The sequence below is a fragment of the Gadus chalcogrammus genome, chromosome 12 (genome assembly GCF_026213295.1).
Source record: "Gadus chalcogrammus isolate NIFS_2021 chromosome 12, NIFS_Gcha_1.0, whole genome shotgun sequence".
Lineage (NCBI taxonomy): Eukaryota > Metazoa > Chordata > Actinopteri > Gadiformes > Gadidae > Gadus > Gadus chalcogrammus.
In genome coordinates this window covers 16,294,676-16,319,462 of record NC_079423.1, presented here as the reverse complement: position 1 = coordinate 16,319,462, position 24,787 = coordinate 16,294,676, and the positions used below count along the sequence as shown (strand labels likewise).

General features: G+C 43.8%; 2 protein-coding genes across 2 annotated transcripts; both read right to left on the bottom strand.

Moving 5' to 3' along the window:
* Positions 1–1,032: 1,032 nt before the first annotated feature.
* On the bottom strand, positions 1,033–5,900 carry LOC130392972 (angiopoietin-related protein 4-like). Its single transcript, XM_056603523.1, has 7 exons — positions 5,290–5,900; positions 4,661–4,771; positions 4,169–4,256; positions 3,352–3,474; positions 3,138–3,233; positions 2,547–2,828; positions 1,033–2,149 (listed from the first exon to the last, which is right to left on the bottom strand). The coding sequence occupies exons 1-7, from the start codon at positions 5,770–5,772 to the stop codon at positions 1,986–1,988; spliced, it is 1,347 nt and encodes a 448-aa protein (XP_056459498.1). The 5' UTR covers positions 5,773–5,900; the 3' UTR covers positions 1,033–1,985.
* Positions 5,901–7,472: 1,572 nt separating this feature from the next.
* Positions 7,473–23,164, bottom strand: LOC130393514 (receptor-type tyrosine-protein phosphatase C-like). The gene is made up of 8 exons (XM_056604186.1): positions 22,968–23,164; positions 22,449–22,651; positions 22,308–22,368; positions 21,524–21,622; positions 20,659–20,687; positions 20,090–20,155; positions 13,324–13,361; positions 7,473–7,602 (listed from the first exon to the last, which is right to left on the bottom strand). Exons 1-8 carry the CDS (start codon positions 22,981–22,983, stop codon positions 7,473–7,475), a joined length of 642 nt encoding a protein of 213 aa, XP_056460161.1. The 5' UTR covers positions 22,984–23,164.
* Between the last annotated feature and the right edge of the window lie 1,623 nt (positions 23,165–24,787).

Sequence of the window (24,787 nt, the reverse complement as noted above, 5' to 3'; positions counted from 1 at the left end):
CCCCTGACCCCCACTCAGACCCCGCCCCCTCGCCCCCCACGCCGCCGCCACCTCGTCTTCTCCCACCTCTTCCTCCTCTTCCTGTTCTTCCTGTTCCTCCTGTTCTTCCTCCTCCTCCTCCTCCTCTTCTTCCTCCACATCAGACGTTCTCGCGTTCCAGCGTACAGTTCACGAAAAAAAAAAAAAAAAACTTTAAAAAAGAAAACTACAATAATTTAACCGTCAGGGAAACACAGGAGCTGTTTGTTGCGTTGAGTTTGGGGGGAATGCTGTTGGGTTTCTGTTGATGCACACCGTAAATGTGAAACTGAGAACGTGGTCCGAAGGCGCGGGACTCCAGCTAATTTCTGTTAGTTTCAGAAGAAAAGAGTGAAAGGAAATGAGTCCCGCGTGTTTTATTGGAGAGTTGAGCTGAAAGACGCTTTTACCCGTACCCCCCTCCCATGTTTTATAGTAGAACTTTACTACTTTGCAATAATTTTGATTGTCTGTCCAGTCACTAGCACAGAGCCTATATGTAAAGAGACTTGCATATGAATATGAATATTTATGATGGACAGAAACACAACAGGGTCTCCAGTTTCCTCAGCTTTAAATTCTAGGGAAATGTGTTCTTATTTTTCATTTGGTGGATTTTGTTTACTCTCTGAGCCTTTATTTTAAAGTTTGTTTAAAATGAAAAAGTATGAATATATATTATACACAAACTGTGCAATTTTTTAAAAAGAGAATTTTGTACGATAAATGTACACTTTGCTTGTTTTTTTATTTAAAGATGTAGAATTCCCTCAGGTGGCTGTTTGGGTGCATTTTGCACTTGTGCTAAAAGAAAGGATAACCTATTTCAAAATAAAAGTTTTAAAGATAATGATGTGGTTTTGGTGATTTTGCTATGCTTTTATGGAAACGGGTGTAAATCTGTCATCAAAGTAAAAGAAGAACACTGAGCTTGTCTATGGAAAGCTGGATTTTTATCAGTGTATATTTGTTTACCTTATCTTGGCTACCTACAATCAAATATGCACCACGGTAAGTAAAGGTATTTATTGAAGCCTAATTGAAAGTAATCAATGTAATAAAGCTTATCATTTTATTGCCTGCTCATGAACTGAACCCAAAATATCCATGTATTCTTTTAAATACACCTAATTACACATACAATATTATGGTTAGGTAGATCAGTACCACATTGTAGTTTTTTTCATACATTGCTTGTTTTTTACACTGATAACGAGGACGCAGCTTTATTTTATTTTTCAGCTTTCCTCCGCCAGGGGGCAGTGGTGCTGCAGCCAAGGCCCATCGGGACGCTGGCGTCAGAAGTGTTCTGCTCAGAAATAAGAGTAATCGTGAAATGTAATAAGGTAATGGTGGCATGAAAAGGCGGAGTTGTATGTTCTTTGGGAAACAGTTGAACCATTGTGGTCTATTTGATCGGGTAAGTGGGGCACTTGGTGAACTGCTGGTCATTATTCCAAGAAGACTAGCAGACTGCCAGCCCAGAACAATATCTCAGTCGTCTGCATAAGCAACACACACACACAGACGATTTGAAAGTATAAATGTTTTGACACTTAAATCTGTAATCAACATTTATTCAGATATAAATACAATATCTGTAAAAGTCCAAAGTATAAAAAATGAGCAAATGACAGTGAATGATCAAACAGGTGAATCATAAGAATTGTCCTTACAAAGGACGTACAGAGTTGGCAGTCGTTGAGACCGAGAGGCCACTGAAACAGTGAGGTAATGTATCGCATAGCATATAAACAGCTGCTTCTTAGGTCAGCTTTCAGGAGAAAATCCCTTTGACACACTGGGATTGGAGAAAACCTTAGTGTGAAAATCAAACATTGCTTCTTTTTTTGGTAGCATCCAAAAGTCTTGAGTTGAAACGTGAAAAGAGTCATAGTGGCGGTAAGCTGACAGACAGTAGACTATAGTAAACTAGTCTTCCTTCCAATCCCTCCACCATACACCGTTCAGTCTCTGAACGGGGCGATCTTCATCACAACAGACGTCAGGGTGCTGCCTGATGCGGTTGCCCAGGACATCTGTTGCCTTGGAGACCGTTGCCGGTTGAGATGTCTTTTGGGATAGCGGCCGTTCAGGTTCCACTCTCCGCAGCTGCTGAACCACCAACCGCCTGCAACAACAAAACACATCCTGGTTAGCATCCCGCTGCAACAAAGCGCTCTGTTGTATTTTTTATTTAATTTTAGGTATGTTGGGTTCTTTCTCAGCAGGACAATTGAACCCATGGCCTTTACTGTTAAGAGTCCGATCATCTTTTGCTACTGCGCTGGTTCTGCTTGCTTCATTGATTACACTGAACCACCTACGCCTGCGTCTATTGGGGAAGGAACCAATCACCTCTCAGCTAGGAACTCTGAGAGCCCCGCCCACCTCACTCTCCTCCCTCAATGATCATCAGACAGTTGATGACGGGCCAAGTTTGCCCAGGACTGTAGTCCAGACTTCAAACCAATACGTCTGAAGAACAATGAGACCCGTTCTCTTGAGAGCCGTTTGACGATCAGTACCTGAGAGAGACTTGGCACAGTTGACGTCCGCACTGAGGTCATTGTCCCGGTCCGCGGTGGAAAAGGGCAAACCGGAGGCTCCGGTTGCCATGGCGCCCGCTTGAACGCCAGCGGGATTGGTCGGCGCGAGGTGCAGGGCGTAGTCGTTCTCCGGGCCGTCCAATCGGAAGCGGTAGTTCACCCGCTGCTCTGCTCCTGTCCTATCGGAGAGCTGCACCTGCAGGGTGAGCCGCCCCTGATTGGACAGGGAGTGGATGCGGTCCAGACCCAACCAGAACTCACCTGAGGGAGAGGAGGAGTTTGTTCAATGTTATTCTAGTCTTGCAGATTTGGGACACGTTAAATCATACCTCACTTGATGTAAGGGTCACTTTAATCGTGCCGTCAGCCATCAAGGGTTGTATGTGGTTGTCATGAAAGCGTCGGTATTTTATATAGGCACACGCGTGTGCATTTGTATAATTATAAATGAATGCTAGCTGAGAGTTTGATTTGTCTTATTAGTCAGAAGGAATAGGAACGTCCGTACCCAGAAGTCGATACGGTTCAATAAGGAAACTACAAATATTGATGGACTTTTTTTGAACTTACCATTGAGATGGCCGAATCCCTTCTGATAGCTTTCCCACAGCTGGTCGAAGCTCTGGGATCCGTCGTGGCGCTTCTGGATCACAGTCCAGCCACCATCTGCTCGGCAGGAGGAAGCTATTAGGGCCCTGGCCGTCTTGCCTCAGGTCCGAAGCACTTCTTCATTTCCTCCCTTCTGAGGATGATCTAACAGGACCACTGATTCCGTGGGACCCACCTGAGTTAATCTCACAGAGCACGCTGAAGGGGTCGGAGGAGGCCGGCTGGATGGTGTACACTCCGCTCGCTCTCTGGCCGGACGTGAACACCTCATGGCAGTCCTTGGGCAGACCTGCACTGGCTGAGAGAAAGACGGATACGGTCAGCACCCTTAATCAAGTGTCAGTCAATGGCTCTGTAGGAGTCAGGGAGAAAATAACTTTGTCTAAACTGTCACTCAGAAAGATGTCTTTGGAGGTTTTAAGACTTGACGCACGACTTCAAAAAGCATTCCCTAATTCAACTGATGTCTACACATTCATTTCTACCAGATTAATTTATGAGACAAATCAATGATCGACTCCGGGCTGTACCAAATGGTGTGGCCGTAAAGCGAGAATTGCGCCTTCTGAATTCTCTGGTTGACCATCTCTGTTTGCCTACAGTGCACAGGAATGTAGGTGAGTCAGAATGCTTGTTCGTCCACCTTTGGCCTGCCTGTACGGTGGCCAGCCAGCTAGATGATCGATTATGTGTTTTATTAACTGAGGTTAAGGTACACTTCAGTTTGCTATTGTTCGCTTGGTACATAGTGTGCCCTTGCACATGTACAATGAAAAAAGTGTACGGATGTCATCAGTCACATAAATAGTGTGGAATATAGCTGAAGAAACCGTTTCAAGGTTGTTTTTTTCAAGACTGTTTCAGTTCTGAAGCCTCTGGTACAGGGTCTTTCTTGATTCAAATTAAATATGTTTGCCTTTATTGTATACAGCTTTCTTAAAGATTAACATATCCTGTTTTCAAAATAAGAGCGTCCTCCTCCCTGTCCCTACCTGTTTGTTGACTGTTGCTGCTGCGGACTCCCCTCGGGGCTGTGTCTTCGTGGCTGCGTCGGTGCACCTTGTCTCTCCTCTGACCCACCTGGGGAGAACACACGTGGATTAGGATACAGCCGTAGGGAGGTTCAGTCACTGTGACCTCATCACACACTCTCTGTTTGGTCTGAGGCACGCCATGATGACAGATTCTCTGAGGGTGAAATGCGCCTAACCAACTTACTCTGTAAATTTAAAGATTTCAACTTCTCAGAGAAATGTGCCCTGAAAAATGGGTGTGCTTAACCTAGACAATGCTACACAACGTTTATTTATTGGACGCGTTTTTATTGTCCTATAATTTGTAGACAGATTGTCAGGTTGGTTTTTGTCGTGGTGATTTTGTGAAGTAGACATTCCCTGAGCCCCAGGCTAGGAGGTGTGGGGGCTAGGACACTTGGAGGCTAGGAGGCTAGGCTGCGAGGAGGCTGGTTGTCTAGGGGTAGGTACCTTGGTCTGCAGAGCCTGTAGGCGTAGCCCCTGCTTCTCCAGCTTGTCCTGCTGCTGTCTGATTTTATCCAGCAGGTCGTCAATGCGTCTGTTCTGGGCTGCCAGGGTTCTCTGGAGAAGGAAACAAAACCAAATGTCCCACGTCAGGTTCTGCAGGGGTCTTTTGGGGGGTTTCAGTGTCACTAAATATTGTTCAAACTGAAATGGCTATCAGTTGTTAACTGACAGGACTACCAGTTTTTAGCCTGAAGGACTACCAGTTTTTAAACTGAAAGGACAACCTGTTGTGAATTGAAAAGACTACCAGGGAGGACTAAGGACTAAGGAAAGGAATAACAGTTGTGAACTGAAACTACAGTTGTTTGCTTCTACGATTCGATTTTTGTTTCGACCCAAAGCAGTCCACGAGACATTCAACCACAATCTGGAGTGGAAACACATCTATTATAAACCCATAAATGTTTAACAAGGGGGTGTGCTGTATCAGCGCTTTGACACAAACACAAAGCCAAAGTACATTGTAGCATTTGAACCGACGGCGTTTTAACTTGAAAACCCATCAACCGTTCTTTGACTTAAAACAACTCTTAGGACTGTAGGCTCGTATTGGTCGCTCCTGCTCCTCCTACCTGGATGGCGGCGCCGTCTCCGTCGTCGCTGGAATTCCCCTCTGACCAGGTCTCCCTCAGCCCGCGGTTCACCTTCTCCTCCACCCTCTCCAGCCTGGTCCTCAGACCCAGCCTCTCCGACCTCAGCTCCTCCGTCTGGGCCCGGAGCTCGGCGACCACCCCCTCTCCTCGCTCTAGTTCCAGCTCCACCCTGGCCCCGGCCCCCTTCACCCCCCGCGCGGAGGCCAGCTCCCCCAGGCTGCCGTTCAGGCTCCTCAGCCGGACGTTGACCTCCCTGACCTGGGCCTTGTTCTTCTCCACGTGCTCCTTCAGACCCTGCCCCAGCTGGAGAAGGCCGTGCGCCAGCACGTTCACGTCGTCCCAGGAGGCGTAGGGGCCCCTGGTGATCTGGGACCCCCGCTCCTCCCTCCTCGCCAGGGGCCGCGAGGAGCCGGCGTTCAGCAGGAGCGCCACCAGGAGTAGGAAAAGCACGGCGTTCCGCATGGTACTCGTCTGTGGTGTGGTGAGCGAGGGACTGTGTGTCTTCAGTAGGCAAAGCTCTCTCTCTCTCTCTCTCTCTCTCTCTCTCTCTCTCTCTCTCTCTCTGCCTCACTCTCTCTTTCTGTGTTTGCACTGCAGGCACTGAGGACGGTTTAAATAGCCTCTGCCTGCACAAAGCAGCAGGATAATGGGCTGCTCTGATTGGCTGGCAGTGGGGGGGGGGGGGGGGGGGGGGGAGGGAGCAGGGTTGGTGTGGGTTGTGTTCTTATTGTGGTTTTCCTTATGAGGCCTTTCTGCAGCCATGACGCAACGCAGAGGCTGGGTGAGTCAGACAGACACACACCGGGCCCCGACCTAACAGGCGACGCAACTACCACACAACCGGCCCGACCGGCAACACACTCTCACGGCTGACAAACACCTCTGTCAGCAGGTCGACGTTTTAATTCAACTCCTCATGATTTAATCTGATATTATAGGATTAAAACATGATATATAAAATGGTATAAAATGTTGACATTGATTTGGTTGAAAGCACTCTTTCTACGCAAATTTTTAAGTAAATAAAGAAAGCATAATTCATGGTCAATCAGATACATGGGACAAACTTATTGCACTAATGCTACTTATTATGGCATATGGCAGTTATCCTTCAATGTAATGTTGCATGCAAACATGTGTAACACAACAGAGGAATAGAGCTGGCTCCGACCAGTTGGCTGCAATTGACACATTCTCTGCCAAACCCTCCGGTCTATAATAAGGCTGTATTTCTTTGGCCCTCGGTTAGTTTATTGATTAGGCCTACCTATAGTCTACTGAAGATTCACATCATACGCTGGCAAAACCAACGGGATCTCTGCATTGTGCTTGACAAGCAACCAGGAGTTATATTTTACATAATACAGGCTAATAATCTGAAACATGAAACGCATTAGTGCGTTTCTGACGTTATAGGCCTACTGTCCGAGGATGTTTTTAACTTGATAAACGCTTAATAAGGCTTAATAATGGCTTCGGGTCTAATCGACTCCGCGGTATAGGCTACTACTTCTGCGTTCAATTCCGGAAAATGCTCGAAGAGCAGGAATGCTGTAAACGCGTCACTGTGAGAAGTAGAGGAAAGTTCAACCCGCACTTATAATTTAGTCGCTCTTCAGCACAAACATGCACGTGCGCGCGTGCACCCACACACAGAACGACAAACAAACAAACACACACGCACACGCACACGGGCGTTGTTCTCTGATTACTGGCAGACTGCTTGTTATTGAAAGAAGATGTTTGGATGGATGTTCCCGGATCTTAAACAGGTTTAAACGGGTATTCTTTTTAAAACGGGGACAATTAGGCTACAAACCGTATTCTTATACAATGCAATGTGTCATGGTTGTTAGCTAACCATTTATTATTAGACTATTGAGTGTTAATTATGCACACGTTAGATAGCTAGGCCTCTATATGAAACAAAACAATGATACTAATCCAGTTTTTATATGATCAAAAGAACCCAGACGAATAAAATACCGAATGTTCATTATCGTACACGTTACTACAGTGAAACAGGACATTAAGAGTTGTGCACTGATGTTCATGTTCATGTAGAGTTATTATTTCTGGATGAGTGTAACTACTAACTTCATTTTGAACATACCTCTAACGTGTTTGTAAGGTAAGGTTAGGTGAGGGGAACGTGATGACTGTCACGTTGTGGGACAGAGCTGGTTCAGGATGACGCGGTTCTCCGCGGGAGACCTCTCGAGGAAGTACGTGTCCTCGTGCAGGCCTCCGTGCCCCGTCCGGTCCAGCTTCAGAGGCTCGTGGTACGCGGCACTGGACACGTAGCCCGATGTTTTTTAATACCGCAGTTCAGTCGAAGTAGGTCTGCAGTTAAAATATGATAAATTTGCATCTATAACTATCTATTGCATTAAAGATAAATCAATTATGAATTTAATTGTATGTCAGGTCTTTAAAAATCTCTAAAAGGAAAAATTTGGAGGGAGATTCGGTATCGCTACAAATCTTGCGGACCAGAGTTTCTGCAAAGCGATGGATGTCGTCATGAAGCTGTTTGCTCACGCAGCGTGTCGCCTGCACGAGCGGAGAAGTGCAGGCGCTGTGGGCTTCCGCGGCACTGGGTTACTGGTTGACTGGGTGAAAGGTGAACGGTGAACGACGTGATTACATGTTCGGGCTGCCTTGCGTCAGCCAGTTGGGGTCCAACTGGCTGACGCACACACACACACACACACACACACACACACACACACACACACACACACACACACACACACACACACACACACACACACACACACACACACACACACACACACACACACACACACACACACACACACACACACACACACACACACACACACATTGAAGCTCACCTAGCAACTCATTGTTTACTGTGAGGTCAGCTGTGTTTGTTCGGGGAGGGTGGTTGATATAATTAGTTGATTTCTTATTTATTTTTTAAAGTGTTCATGGTCACGGACCATTAAGGAGAAAGTACTTCAAGGTACATAAAAAAAGATAACTTTGCCCATAACTTAATGGGAAAGGTCTGAGGGATGTTGTGTTAAATGGTTGGGCGACAGCATTAAGGTGGAATGTGTGTAAATTAAACACCGCACTACAAACCAGACAACTCGTCTGCTGGGCCTGTTTCAACGTCACGCCCTAATGGCCGCTGCATGACACAAACAGGTCTCATCTCATCTTACTCCCTTAATACTTTTCATCCGTTTCCCTGTGTTAAGTCGGTTCAACGTGGCGGACTTCACGCACACACCGGGCCGCGTGTGTGGCATGCACACACGCATGCGTCGTGTGCCGTGGGCTCACTTCACTCAAACACAAGTCGGCTGCTGTTGTTTACCACTCGCAGGTTGGAAATTCCGCTTGGTTTCTCCCCGTGTGACCCTTCGCCTACATCCCCCGCTCTGCTTATCCTGGCCCTGCACTTCTGGGGGCCTTTCTGCCTTCCTGGATCTAGATGCACTTTCACCCAGTAGCCAGGGGCCTTTCTCCGGAGGGGCCCCTGAATGGATGGATAGAGCCCACTGAGGCTGATTTAGTGAGGATTAAATACATTTACATGTTTGGGTTTCAGCGGGATGACCGCATTTGAATCTGGACCACATAGAATTTGGTTGTGTGTATCCCAGTAAACTTCTGATGGACAGGGAATCACATTTTATGCTTTGGTAGTTGCACCGTTTTGTTTGTGTCGTAAGATCTCAAATAGCTCTATTCATAATCAATGCCAACAAGACTTCAAAACAAACATAAACATAAACACTCCCAACCTTCGGGTACATTCCCAAACACGTCCATTCTCAATCGCACACTATTAGTTTGGAGATAGGGCAGGGAGGTGGAGATGAAGAATGTGTACTGCCTGTCCAATCTTATCCCTGACCTGGTCATGTACCGAGTACTGACCTCTCGCGAAGGGATGTCCACATGGACGACTCTACCCCTCCCAACTCTCAGGGGGTGGTAGAGTGCGGGGCCGGTGATTGCAGTACACCCACCCAACAGAGTTATCTACGTGGTCAGAGAGCTAATCAGTGCTGTTTTGTTGTTTTGAGGAGAGAGTGTAAGTTGGACCCCTGTTCTTATCATAATTTGCACCACACTGTTGCTCAATTGTATCTTTGTTACGTCGGTCCTACTGTATTTCATGTTATCTAGTTGTTATATAATTCCTTATCGTTAGCCTCATAGCATAATTGCCAAAGTCCTATTTTAAGGTTCATCTTGTATTTAGCGTGATTCAATGATTATGGAATGTAAAAAGCTCTCTTATTGGCTTAAGATTTTGCCAATAAGGCTCAGTGAATCTGCAGCGTTAGGAGAGTACAGTTAACTTAGATATCAAAATTTGACCAAAATATGACTTTTAGGCTATGAGGCTAACGATATGCTACACAGGTTAAGAAAAATCTCATTCATTGTGCATCAAGACCCTCTGCAGTATATTGCTGTGTGACGGCCGTTTGACCAAATTCTTAGAACATCCCAAATTCTAGCAGCTGTACATGCTCACCTTTACCTCATTTAAACACATCACCGCATTTCGAAACAGCCCTTAAAATAAACCACACAGACCCGATACATACCTTTACACCCAGGGCCTTGAAAGGCCCCCGCAGGGCCCTTTACGACCACTTCCTGGACCCCAGGGCCAATGGCTCCTGGAGGAGAGGAAGCCATGGGTCAGCCTGTTGGAAAACATGTTGTTCCTGCTCTGGAGGTCTCCGGAGGTGGATGAACTCTGTATCGGTGTCCAGGGGCCGCGTGGCCCACTGTCCTCCCGCCCCTCATCCTGTCATGACCCCCGTTAAACCCCCGTTAAACCAAGGGATCCACTCACTCCTTCGGAAGGAAAGACACTTTATGACTTATTGTTCAGGAGGAACCAAGGTTTTCCCCCTAATGCAGAGGTCGTTGCGGGACAGATAACCCTTGTCGAAGAGACATTGGCATATCGTTAGCGGGGTGGCGGGTCTTGATGGGAGAGGGGCTTGATGGCCAATTAGAAGAAGTTCTTCTTTCCCTGGGTAGCATATCATTAGCCTCATAGCATAATTGCTCAAGTCATATTTTGGCTAAATTGTGATATCTAACCTAATGCTGCTGATTCACTGGGTCTCATTGACTATATCCTCAGGCATTTTGTTGACGCTATATGTACAAGATGAAAAACACTAAATAAGGTTTTCATCTGTGGTTGAAAAGTCAACACTTGACACTAAATACAAGATGAAAAACACTAAATTAGGTTTTCATCTGTAGTTTAAAAGTCAACACTGGTTTGACGAAATCTAACCAATATTTGGGTGCTATTTGTCAAATCCACAGAATATTTAAATTCTTTAGTGTGTTTCAATAGGATGTATTGAAGGGAATTTCCGCCAAACAAACAAACAAAACCAAAGGTCAACTTCATCCTGGGTGGGGATCCTCTCTTGCAGTTGAGCAAAGAAATGACTCAAAGTGAAACTGACCGAACCACCTGCTGGGACAGTGATTCAGGGTTGATTGCTGGATCGGTTTTGTTCCCAATGCTGGCACTGCTGCTTTTCCATTGCTTGCAGCTAACAACAGCCCACTCATGGAAACTTTGACTGGGATGGGTGAGCTGGGCCAGGACTTTGGTATCGCGCCCTCTGTTAATGTGGGTGGGCGGCTATGTTTTTTGCATTTGGGGTAAAATGGATCCCTTGTTTTGTGCTGGCCCTGTGAATGTTTGATTTCCCTGGTGTTTCCTGAAGAATGGTTTACATAAGCGTGCAGGGCCTCAGCAAGAAGCCTAACCTGTATAACTATAGTTTATTTTAACATTTAGACCTGAAGTTAACCTTTGTGGTTTGAACTTGTAATACAATAACACTAGGTATGGTCCACTTAGTCTTCAGGAAAATTGTACCTACCCTTTTCGGTTTTACACACACACACACACACACACACACACACACACACACACACACACACACACACACACACACACACACACACACACACACACACACACACACACACACACACACACACACACACACACGCACCCTTTGATTAGTCACAGAACTACTTTGTGCCAAATTAGATATGAAATGATGTTGTGCAACACAATATATTTCTACATTGCTGCAGATTAAGGCAATGTTACATAAAATTAGGTATACGGTACAGGGATACACAAACCTCACTTATATATTTGGGAAGCTCTTAAAGCTACGACGCAGTATTTTTTTTTCAAAGCTTTTTTGTCAAATTTGTTTAAAATCTGTTGCTTTCGTTGGTCTGTCCAATCATTTCAGTCCAAAGAACGAAATGATTAGATGGCCTACCTGCCATCTACCTACTGTACATACCCAGCTACTTGTGTGCACTGTGCCCATGCACTCATTGCGAATTACCAGTCTTCCAGAAGGCTAGGCCGAGCTATTGCTAGCTAGCGAGCCAGTCAAGTGTTTTGAAGGAGTGGCTTGGAGAGAGGCCTGGTTGGATGGATTCGGATTTCTGTTGGATACTTCCAAAATGTTCTTAACTCTGGCTTGCTTCTCCAGGCTGCCTACCCTAGCTTCAAGCCTCACATACTCTTGTCTACACCTTATTCACCTTAAACTACTTTAAAGTACACCACAAAGCACTAACACAATGTAAAACAGCAGTTTTTATCAAGTTTGACAGGCAGAGATTCTCAAGAGACTCGTTCACCATGGCAACCAAGTCAGTTACAGACCTCAAAGAAGAGAGTCCACAACACAGAGTTGGTTGAAGAGGGGTTAATGTCTGCGGGGCTGGGTTCCTCTCCTGGGAGTCATCCCTGAAGCCAAGGTCGCCCTGACCCAGAGGAAAGGGCGGCCGTTAATGGCACAAACTGTTTCTGTTTCCTCTTTGGAGGGATGGGCGGAGGACATCTGATGAGGGGGGAGTCCGGTCTCAGATCAACAAGAGCAGAGTATCATGTCTGCCTGGAGTCAAAGCGTAATTGAGACTGACAGAGGCATATAGAGCCTTGTTTTCCCAGGTGGCTTCAGCTCTAAACCAGTGGTTCTCAAACCTCTTCTACTAGTGTACCCCCCTCTAAGATAATTATTTTTTGGCTGAGTACCCCCTTCACCGGCACAAAACAATTTTGGGAGAAAATATACCCCCAATTTGGTGAGAAACCTGGGTCTGTGCTTCAGGCACCTGTTGGCTAATTACTCCCCACAATAGAAGCACAACCCAGGGGAGAGTCAGAGCATGTAGTGATCCCATTATAATACATTCCTCCTGAAACTGACGACATTTTGATGTTTCTGGATGCGCTTTCTTTTTCATAGATTCTCCTTTCTCCTTGTTTTAATTGCAACCACCATTTCTAGATTTTTTATTGTCTAGCTTTCAGAATTGAAACTTGCTCAGGGGGAAGAAAATTAAAGTCTGAGTACCCCCTGCAGTACTCCACAGTACCTATGGGTATGCGTACCTCCATTTGAGAACCACTGCTCTTCACCACCAATGAAAAAACCCTAATGTTCTGATTCCTAGAGCTTCTCAGCATTTGTCCGGTCTTTCTTTGTCATGCAGCATATGGAATTGGTTTTGCAGCCATGCCGTTTTTTGCTTGCTGTCAGTTTCCCCTTATAATTAACCTTTGCTGTCAGGATCTATTGTCCTTAGTGTGTTGAACTTGGCAATGCTGCTGTTTCTTTGTGAGACAATTATTTATGGCATTATAAAGACTGGAGTCTAACACTGTGCAATGATCTTAATCTTCATAGATTCTAAGGTTGTTTTTGTTTTTCAGTAATCTAGTGTACAGTTCCTTATCTGTCTGGCAGATAACTTTTATCACCTAGGTGGTGTTTGGTATGCTGTTGACAACAGGGTAATAAAGGTCTAGTAGGTTACAGATAATACTAAATTTGTGTTACAATTAAGCTACTCACAGGCTTCCAAACACCTTCATGTTTGAGTAGCGATGCGTGTTGTGTGTTAACAGTATGATCTTGATCCTGTTTGTCAATAAAGTTACAATTTGCTGACCTGCATTGATCTGTGATGTCAACATAGCTGGACTGATGCTGTGTGGGAGCACAATGGACAGCCATGCTGCAATGGTCATCTCTGTGGAGAATCACTTGTAAAACATGGGTTTGGTAGAAAATGGAAGTGGAAAGTAAGGTGTTATAGGCTGATGCAAGGTAAGAAACTAAACATGTGAAGCCTTGAAGGGATTATTATTATTTGCTTTATTGAGTTTTTTTTTTCTATATTGTGATGGGACAATAGTAACTGAATATTTTCTTCACCACTGCTTTGTATCTAATAGGGCTATATCATCTACTGTAACGCTGTGATAGAGATTTCTCTCACAAACTCATCTGAAACATAAGGGCGCCCTCTTCTGCTAGGCTTTAGAATTGAAGACGGCTTTTCCACACAAGGCGTTTTTAGCCTCTGTACAACCCATTCGTTCAGAGCGGAGACTCCATTCACCATTCTCTAAAATTGGTTTTAAAACATCCAAATTAAGAAAAAAAAAAACAGCCTACGTTTGTGTGTTTATGAAAACTCTAGGTGCCACACTTGCGGACATTAGGAAAAAGTGTAAGTCTATTATTTCTTTTGAATTATATAACTGTTGAGCGCGATGAAGGAAAATATTGTATTGCCGTGTGAGCGTTAATACATTCATTGTGTAAGCTCGCGAGATTTCGCTCTTAATTGCTGCCCGCTAACAGTGGCGGCGCCAGAAATAATTTGTTGCAGTTGCTTAACAGTTGCTGTATGAATTCAAGAGGTTGCTGGTCAAAAAAACAAAACCTTGATCAAAACACCTGAATTTGGCAGAGACACGGCCGGGAAGACATTTTCGGCACGGGTTGGGGTGGTTGCGGTCCCGTACGAGGCAAGTTTACAGTACAGTAACAACACAGACTAATCGCACCACTGTGATTGAGTGTGATCGTATCATTTGACAGTTCAACGTGCGCTATCTTTCTCCCTCTCCCTCACACACGCACAGACATAAAGACGTAAAGACATAGAACAATATAGAGGAAGATCTTTAAGAAGGCCAACATGAAAATAGCCCAGCGGCATGTACACATTCACTGCTAGTCCAGGTGGCACTGCGGCCACACGATAACAAACAACATAGTTCAATCAACAGCCCGTCAGCAGTCCCCCAACTACAAGGTTAGCTGTCCTGTCAATAGTGGTGAATTGCACATCTCAGACCCACCGTCGCCACGGTACATTCCAAAGCATTCACATTAGTTGCGCGATACGTCTCAAATGTAGGCCTATGTGGAACATTAATACAATAGTTGCTATTATTGTTGATACTATTATACTTCATAATACTTCTATTAAGGGCGGATCATACCAGGCTACGATAAACCCATCCTTTGGCATGAGCCAAACCTATAATCTAGTTCTACTTCAAAACAAAATCACATGGGCCCCAAGTCAATATGCTGCGACGGGCAAACTTAATAACCAAACGGCCTACCTTAAATCGATGTCTTGATCACAGGACTTCTTGCAATATTCCACTTTATCCATACGGTTTAACACACCAACATTGCTAGCAACCATGTGATAACATTGTATTGCTAATTCAGAACTGTGTAGGCTACAATATTTTCTTCCGTTTCTTGACCTCAGCATAACCCCCCTCCGAACAACTACCAAGTCCAACACAAGTCTGGCTATTAACGAGCCCATCCTCAGCCTCGCCATCGCGAGTCGTGTTTGAACTTGATTTCTTTCGAAATAGTAAAAACTTGTCCATATTTTTTAAGCGCCAACGAGCCGGCAACGAACATCTCTGACTGATAATCTCGCCGCGAGATGTCCGCATATTTGAAATGTTATTTATTTTTCGTAAGACTATGCTATTAATGAAATTATTGTTTCATGTACATTAAATAATAATTAATTAATATTGTACATATTGCTTGGGATAGTTTGTGTTAATTGTGCGTATGTTTTTTTTTAATCTGTTCATGTCACTTACAGAGTGTGCGCATGCCCAACGCTCGGGAACTGGATTTGAACGACAGTCACGGCCCTGAAATTTTGACGCTACTCACTTATGCACTTAATCTGGTGATTCATATGACAGGATTGGTCGGTATGGTGACGGGTACCGCATTCGGCCATAGGTTTAGTTGAACTTATTTAATACCATTTTACGGAAAATGGCATTATTTCAAATATGTTGTTTGAGTTTGTCAAAAAATCAGGGGTTGCTCTGGGGTTTCTGAGCAATTGCTTGGGGTTGCTATAGCAACGGCAAGCAACCGCTTGGCGCCGCCCCTGCCCGCTAACCAGATGGCAATTAAAAAACAAGCTTGTCAGCACTCCGCTCAACGGAACTGAAGCCTCCTAAAACTGACCGCAAAACAGTCAAAGTCGTTTTTACACATCCTGAGGCTCCCATTAACTGTTAAGCACACCCTTTACACTTGTAGGCAGAGACAAGCGGGACTGTTTTTAAAGTAATTGTGTGTGTCCTTTTGCAATTACAATTCACAAAGATAGGGCGATATAAACAAAACCGCCAGTTATGTTGAGCGAAATATTCAACCTGCATGGAACAGTTTGTTATTGTCAGATGCAGGGCCGGACCTGTACACCTCGGAGCCCTAAGCAGGATAATGTTGTGGCCCTGCTTTGAGGTTGATAGAGTAGTTTTGCCACAGAGAACAAGCAACTGTATGCATTCATAACCCTTACGGTTTTTATCAACAACTCTTTGAACATGATTAGCTGCAATTCATTTACTACTTAGTAAGTATACTCACTTAAACAGTCAAAGTAAAGCTTACACACTTACCACATTTCTACTTCTACTTTACTGTCTGAATGCCTTGTGAATTTAAAACAGCACTAACTGTTTTGTCCACTTGGCGGCTTACAACCTTTAGTATTAAAACATCTTCAATATAGTTGCTGGAGTCTTGAACTACTTTTTCCATTCACATTTAAAAGAGGTGAAAGTAGAAATTCATATTTTGATTGTAAAGGGTTTTAATCATATACTCTTGATTTGGCAGAGAAATTAAAGATTAAACGAAGATTTTAGATTCTGTTTGCATTTATTTTTCTGAATATCATCAAGATAATGATAAATTCCTCAACAATAACACTGCAACACAATTATAACTTCAGGTAAATTAGCCAAAAATGTAAAATATATAGGGTTACTTTCCTGCTTACTGCGGTGAGGGTTTCGTATAATTTAGTTAATTAATTAAGGGCGCCACCAGAGGGCGCCCCCGACACATTTGCCGCCCTGGGCGATATATATATATTTTTCTTCCTCCATGGGCCCCTGACGCCGTCTGGGCCCCAGGCAGCTGCACCGGTTGCACCGTCGATATTTAGCCACTGTCTCTGAATAATATTGTTGCGGTTTTTGTGCGTTGAAATGTCAGGGTTAAACATTAACCCAACTCTGCAGAGATGTAATTAAGTTCCGCCCATGCATTTCACTTCTCAAGTCCGCACCATTTGCTACCTCTCATGCAATACAGTGTGCAATTGAGTCAAATTTACTGAAAAAGTCTACATCTACAGTGAATGCATTACAAAACGTATTTAATGCCAGGCAAATTTGTCCTGGTGATTAGCCAATTAGTAGTCTAATTCTAATTGGCTTATCACCAACACATGGTTGGTGATTAGCCAATTAGCAGTCTATGCTACTTGGCTAAGCTAACCATGTGTTACTGAAACCGTCTTATACCTAATCAATCATGATTTTTTTGGCTTTAATTAGTGTGGTTGCTACTACTGCTTAAGACATCGTAACTAAATTGACTGCGTTCAAACCATTCAACATATCTACACACTTGTAGATATGTCAAAAAGGAATTTTGATATCATTTATACTTTGTTCAGAATCACAGTTTAAGTTCGATTCCGGCTTCCATTTGGGTTGGTCTCATTGATCTAGGCTGAGGTTAGAATGGGGAGGACGTACAGGCAGTGTTTAGACTGGGTACCCCCCCCCCCCCGGCCCATTCTGCCAGCGATTTGAATACGCCCTGCACAAGGGTCTTGAGAAGAGCAATACATTTCTTCGATACGTTTTTGCGTGCCCCCCTGGCGCGCTATTGGCTGGTTTAACACAACCACGACAGCGAAGCAACAGCAAGCAGACAATGGCGTACAGAGTCGTTTGAATTAGGGCCGTTGATCACGCCTCTTGTGCTGAAGAAAATGACAGCCGCCTCCCCGGACCAACGTGCAATCTAAGATTGAGCTTGGTCTGGCAATTGCCGGGCTACGCATTCTATTTATTACCGTTCTTCCTTTAAATGTTTATTTACCTTGTCAAACTTCCTTGCATGTTTCAGAAAAGATCCTGGTCCAGGTGAAGTACGGCCAACAGCAGAAGTATGTGAAGTTAGATGAGGATGAAGGACAGTTTGACTTTCGGCAATTCCATGAAAAAGGTTAGCATGGCTCAGGAAAAAGGTTTAGAACCACACCCGTGTTATTTTAAATGCTCATTCTTTAAGCTCCGTAATGTTGTATATTCAGATTTCTTGGCATGCCTTTAGCAGCCTCATTCAAACTATACAATCAGTTCTGCACTGTGTGCTTCATAGAGTGTAAAGCATAATATACTCCAAAACAGTCAATAATAAAATGCCAAACATCAATTTTAAAAATTCTAAAATTTGCACTCAAGAGGGAATGGGTTGTGATCGAAAAATGCTCCAGGTCAATTGAATGATTAAACAGTGGTGATATTTAATGAGAACAGTTTTTCGCTGTGAGGCAAGAAACATTGCTGACTTAAAAAGCACATTCAGTTTTATCGTACTATCTTTTCCAGTCATCGAGAGATTTTGCCTGCCACCAGATGCTAAAGTTACATAAAAGGATGCAACAGGGACAGAAGTAAATGCCTTCAGCTCAAGTGCATCAACTGTCATCCTAGACGAGGTCTATAGCAAGAGACATAGAAAAGAGGATACATACACGTAATGCTGCGTCTGCCAAACAGGTTTCTTAACACTTAACACAAACTGGCCATGCATAAATGTGCTAATTTGCCATTGTATAAATGTACTAATTTACTAATTGAATATCTCCTCTCAGGCACCTCCCCACTAAAGCAATCAGAGAAGATTATGCACATTGTCTATTGATTCTGTTCCCTTCCCTCAAGAATCCATGTTCCAAGAAGGGCTAAGTAATAGTCATTATTATTGGTTACATTATTATTGTTTACACTTGCACAACATGAAAAGTGGTTTACACCACTTTTCAAGGAAATATGTTTAAGAAATATTTTTTGAAATTCCAAAAACATAACTAAATCACTTACTGAAAAGCATCAGAAGGCCATTGCTTACAACTTGGAAACCTTCCCCCTTATGTATGTATTTAAGTTATTTAAAATAATAATAATGTGTGTCCATGCATCACACATTGTTTAATTGCAAAATAGTATAGTAAAGCTATAATGGCATGAAAATGTCACTTTCTGAGGTTTTCTAACATTAATATGAGTTCCCCTAGCCTAGCAGCCCTTACACAGAGGTCCCATGGATGTCAACATTAGACGTTCGGTAGAAAAATACGTTACCTGGCGTTACAAAACAACCCCTTCAGTGGACCAAAATTTGACGACCAATAATGATGACTGTGAGTTTGCGCGCATGCTATGCGTAGGCTGAATCACAATCGTGTTAAGACAAATCAGATTGGCCAATACACACTGAAGATAAATTCAATAATTTTTAAATTACAAAAATTATCCCTCTCTGGCGAACAGATTGTTGTAGCAGGCAAAAAAAATAAAATAAATTTATCTGCATCGAGACAGAATCGTTCTACTGAGAATCGCGATGCAACGAAGAATCGATTATTTTTCCCACCCCTAGTAATTTATGTACAGCCTAATTGGTGTTAAGGACTACCGAGTGTAGATCTACTGCTTGTTGTGTAGGTCTAACTGCTTGTTTAAGGACCAAGGGAAACAAAGTTTGTTCAGTCGGTTATAATGCATCTGAACACAGCCACAACAAGCTAGCTCCAGCAACTTCCCCCTGCTTCAGCACGTGTTGTCCAGACGTTTGTCATTTTGACAGTTGGTGGACGGTGACACAATGGACGCCTGTGTCTGCAGTGTCCTCAACACATCTGGGAGGGTCCCCCAGGTTTTCATAGGTAGCCTCATCATCGCTAATTTCACCAGGATCCGCTTGGTCCTGTAAGAACCAAAAATACATTTTTTTTAAATAAAATCTGAATCTCCATGAAATGTTCCTTTGAGGGGTTGTCATTTTGACAACGTATTTCCTCATTTGACAATAAATGTAATGGGTACAACTGTGTACAAACAGAGAATTAAACAGACATAAACAGACTATAATAGGCTGTTACCCATACAAGAAAACGAGGTCCTTAACACTGTCATTAAAACTCTGCTGCTTTCTGCTCCCACTTTGAGCCATACTTTACGAAAGTTAATGGTGTTGACTGGTGATTTGTTCCACAATTTACAGATTTCATGATTTGGAAAATTCTATTTTATTAGAGAAGCCAAGCCAGGAACATATCACGGAGATTCAGATTGAAATGTAAACTTTTTAGATGTTGCTCTGTGGACTCCCACCCAACCTTCTCTGTGTCTCAGGTGTGTGTGTGTGTGTGTGTGTGTGTGTGTGTGTGTGTGTGTGTGTGTGTGTGTGTGTGTGTGTGTGTGTGTGTGTGTGTGTGTGTGTGTGTGTGTGTGTGTGTGTGTGTGTGTGTGTGTGTGTGTGTATGGGTGAACGAGTCTCACCTCGTCACTGGCCCCTGGGCCGAGGTGTTCTCTGGCTGACGGGGCGTCGCTGGCAGAGTTCAGACCCTGCACCCAAGACAGTCCGCAGTTAGTCCTGCTCACATCCCTCTAGCAGCCACCGCCGTCCAAAGGGACTGACACTCTACAACTATCAATGCAACGCATCAACATTAGAGAAGCTGTCGTTTATAAATAGACTAGACAGAGTTCAGACCAATCAGATCATTCATAAGTGGTACTTTAAAGAGTTATATATCACATTTCAAAGGGTTTTCTATAGCCCACAACAACTCAACAAAGTGCATTGTAGACTTCAAGAGCTGCTGGATAATCACAAATCATCAAAAGTCTGTTGACACGTTCAAATGGCCCCGTACCACAACATTGTTACTGTAATTTTCAATAATATGTTGTTAAAATGGAAGCACCCTGTGCTAGCTTTGACCTGCTTAGTGACGATCGTTGTAATATTCTCCACTTGTTGAGCAACACAATAAATAGAGAGCAGGTCAACCTGGTCACGAACACAACCTGGGACTGTAATTCATCCTCTTTGGTCTTTTACTCACAATGCACTCTTCTGTTGCCGTCTTGTTACCTGGTGGAGAGAAAGCCACAGTCAGTGTTTCTATGGCGATATGAACAGGTGTGTAGATGGAGACGTGACAACAAGTCAAGTTAAGTGAAGTCGATTAGTGTAGCCCTTAACTCATTTACAGTCTCATAGGGCTTCACAGTACACACGATATAAGACATCCCCTAACTCCAAGGACTAGACTTTAACCCTGGACAAGGAAAACGCCACAACATAGAAATAGGTGGTGCATTTTTTGTTTGATGTTGTTCACTAAATAAAAACTCTTCAACACCAATTTAGTCTTAAAATGGAACACATATGAGGGACCTTTCATTCCTTTCTCTCTCTCTCTCTCTCTCTCTCTCTCTCTCTCTCTCTCTCTCTCTCTCTCTCTCTCTCTCTCTCTCTCTCTCTCTCTCTCTCTCTCTCTCTCTCTCTCTCTCTCTCTCTATCTCTCACCTTCTCTCTCTAACCTTTCAATTTTTGGGTAAAAAATACAACGTTGTAATCGAGGGTTTATATTAGATACAGTTTGTGTGGCTGCAAAGGGAAGTTGGAACTGATCAAATGATTTCTCTGAAATGATAGGGCGTTGACGGCAGGATGTAAAAGAGACATTGCAGACAATGTGAAGAATAATATCTTAGAAAATGTTCTGGTCATTTGGGGTTTGCAATCCTTTTGATCTCAACCAATCTGTAACTTACACATGGGCAGGATATGACTACTCTCTCTCTCTCTCTCTCTCTCTCTCTCTCTCTCTCTCTCTCTCTCTCTCTCTCTCTCTCTCTCTCTCTCTCTCTATCTCTCTCTCTCTCTCTCTCTCTCTCTCTCTCTCTCTCTCTCTCTCTCCTCACCTCTGGTTCTCCACCAGTCAAAGAGGTGGAGCAGAACCACCAGGGTAGGGACGGAGAAGCCCAGCAGCACCAGGACACGCAGCAGAACCCCCGCTGGAACTGCAAGAGATCACACCGACCTCCATGAGCTGATGGTACAACGCCTCCATGAGCTGATGGTACAACGCCTCCATGAGCTGATGGTACAGCGCCTTGAGTGGTCAGAAAAGGGCTAATGGAGTCCACCAATTATAACAACCATCATGGGGTTATGTCTAAAACCATAGAAAATTCAACAGACTTTCTGTACAAATAATAGGATGAAAGAGGGTACGATATTTCAGTGGCGTCTCTAGGCTGTTTTATTCGGGACGTCAGACTAGGTTTTTCCGATGTAGCCTGGCGTCACGAGTCACGACCAAGGGGCAGCGGCGGATAGTGTTGCCGCGTGGAGCTCTGCCTGGGCAGCGATGTATTTAATACCCGTGTCCGGGCGAGGGTTCGATTTAAAAATATAGATTTATTTCAAGAAAATTCAAAATACAACATCGCTCATTATAACACTCGTAACAGTTACACAACGACCGTACTAAAAAAGTATCATGAAGGGTCGTAACCATGGGGATAACACGCCCCCCTCTTTCCTAAAACTCGGCCCAAAACACATTTTTAAAATCACAAAGTGTTCGAATCCCAACCGAAACAGCGGGCTCACTGGCTCTTTAACGTTAAAAAATAAGAAAGCAGAGTGCTTCCTGGGATGGCTTCAGGTGTGTATACGAAACGAAGACTGAAGGATACTTACAGCTGGTCTGAAGTTGGACTTCCACCGCTTCCCCGGAATACTCTCCATTGAAGGCGACGATCTAAAAACACAAGAGTTTCCGTTGAACAAGGTGCGACACATACCTGGATAGGTCTGGCGGGAAGGGGTCGTCACACCTACCGATACCGTGTACCCCGTGGAGTAGCTCAGATCACGGAATTTGAAAGAACAATGGTTTTGTTTTATCTCTTTAAATCCAGTGATTGTGGCGCGGTACCATCTTTCTTTTCCTCTCCAGGCATTCTGATCTAAAGGATTGCATTCCACCAGGAAGGCATTGTTCTCCACCAGAGTTGGTCTTTTAATTGTAACGGCATCGGGCACTAAGAGACAGAGGAGGATGAATCACTTTCACTTTCACACGTTTCAGAGTCAGTTTAACACTTTCATTTACATAGTTTAAAACTATTCTTCTAGATCTATGTTTCCTCCAGATTCTGATAACTTTATTTATCCCTATTGGGAAGTTGTTTGGGTCACAGTGTTTCTCTGCTCCAGAGAGAAAGACGGTCTTGCTGCTGTGTGCTCAGTGGTATACTGTAGTGTAGGCTATTTGTATATTTGACATAGGGTAATGAAAAAAAGTGCTTCTGCGAATTATTCCTCCTATGTTTTAATCATAGTTTTACAAGAGCTCACCTCCAGCGCTGGTCATAATGTTTCCCTTTCCGTGTGGAATGCCAATGGGTTTACCGTTGAAACGAGGTTGAATTTCGCAATTATACTCAGTGTAGGGCTCCAAACCAGTCACAACACAAGAACGTTCCTTTGAGGGGCGAGCTAAAGGAGACAAAGAAATAGATGAAGACACCACTGACCAACAGTAGAACAGACTGCATGGCTTATGTCTTTATTTGTATTTGAATTGAAATAAATATCTTAATAGATCTAAAATCACGAGGATGAATATAGATGATCATGTAAATAGACGTAACAAAAATGACCTTACTGTAATGAGCCTTGCCTTTCCGAACACAGCTACAACTGTACGAGAGGTCGTTATGCTGTGAGAGATTTGGACATTGTTTGCTGCTTGCCGTCCAGTTAAAACGTATTGACACGTTTTTAGTTGTAGTTTTCACATCCAGTTTTATATCTTCTGTAAAACACAATAAATACAAATACATGTTAAACCCAAGTGTCTACTTGTGTTACAAATGGTGCTTTAGTACATTTTACAAATGGAAGCGCTTGACAGCATGACGGTGAAATAATGTTGTAGCTCAAAGCTAACTTAGCATTTTTTACTTTTCGGACCACAACCAACCCGCTTAAAAATAAATAAATAAACAAATACAAGATGTCCCAATCAAATGAAAGGATGTCTGGCTGGTGAGGTCCTATCAGAATCCAGTTACAGCCTAGTCATGCCTCTCTCTGAGCATGGAGGGCCCGGGCGCGAATTTATGAATCCTACTATGGCCACGCCAAGACCCGCCCTACTCTGTCTGTGATTGGCCGGGATGCATGCAGCTCACCTGGACGCTTTACAACTCTGTGGAACCCTCGCTGTGAGCATTCGAGAGCGTCACAAAAGCAAAAATGATCGCAAAAATAACGTTCTCCACGTCCACCCCCTGGGAGCCGTGCAGAGACTCCTGGGTCCCGACCAACAAGACTACCGCTCCGCTACAGGACTACATGGAACCTTCTGCGGCGGTCCAACCCGTGATGACTCCCCTCTCAACCCCAAGGTACTTCACCTTAACCCGAACCTAAACCCTGCACTCTGGAAGTCTTCCCATTAGCAGCCAGCAGACTGTTGGAGGTGTGTGTGTGTGTGTGTGTGTGTGTGTGTGTGTGTGTGTGTGTGTGTGTGTGTGTGTGTGTGTGTGTGTGTGTGTGTGCGTGTGTGCGTGTGTGCGTGTGCGTGTGTCCAATAAGAACCTCATTAATCAGTGGATACAATGTCAGAGCGTAAAATAGTAGAACAACATTGAATTGACTGATCATCATTTTTTTGTTGCGGAAATTAAATACTGCATCACAACTCACCAGTGGGTATCACCTGACCTAGAGATGGAGAGAGAGAGAGAGAGAGAGAGAGAATCAGGAAGAGAAAGAGAGAGAGAGATTAAGAGAGACATAGATGTAATTCTTTCCACGATGAGGTAATAATTGAACTGCATGATTGACAGTTGTTGTTTTTTTGTTTTTCTTGTGCAGAATGAAACACTGCATTACAACTTACCAGTGGTAGTCGCCAGAACTACTACAAATGGAGAGAGAGAGAGAGAGAGAGAGAGAGAGAGAGAGAGAGAGAGAGAGAGAGAGAGAGAGAGAGAGAGAGAGAGAGAGAGAGAGAGAGAGAGATACATAGATGTAAGGGAATGTGAGTAATAATTTAACTGCATTCTTAACTGTTTTTTTGTGTTGCGGAAATTAAACACTGCATTATACAACTCACCAGTGGTAGGTCTCCAGAACGATACAACAAATGGAGATAGAGCAGATAGAAG

Coding starts and splice junctions, on each gene's coding strand:
- LOC130392972 (XM_056603523.1), bottom strand. CDS start 5,772: ATGCGGAACGCCGTGCTTTTCCTACTCCTGGTGGCGCTCCTGCTGAAC. Junction 4,772..5,289: donor GAGACGGCGCCGCCATCCAG/GTAGGAGGAGCA, acceptor TTCCTTCTCCAG/AGAACCCTGGCAGCCCAGAA. Junction 3,475..4,168: donor CAGCAACAGTCAACAAACAG/GTAGGGACAGGG, acceptor TCTTTCTCTCAG/CCAGTGCAGGTCTGCCCAAG.
- LOC130393514 (XM_056604186.1), bottom strand. Junction 21,623..22,307: donor AGTCCAACTTCAGACCAGCT/GTAAGTATCCTT, acceptor GATCTCTTGCAG/TTCCAGCGGGGGTTCTGCTG. Junction 20,688..21,523: donor TGACTGGTGGAGAACCAGAG/GTGAGGAGAGAG, acceptor TCTCTCCACCAG/GTAACAAGACGGCAACAGAA.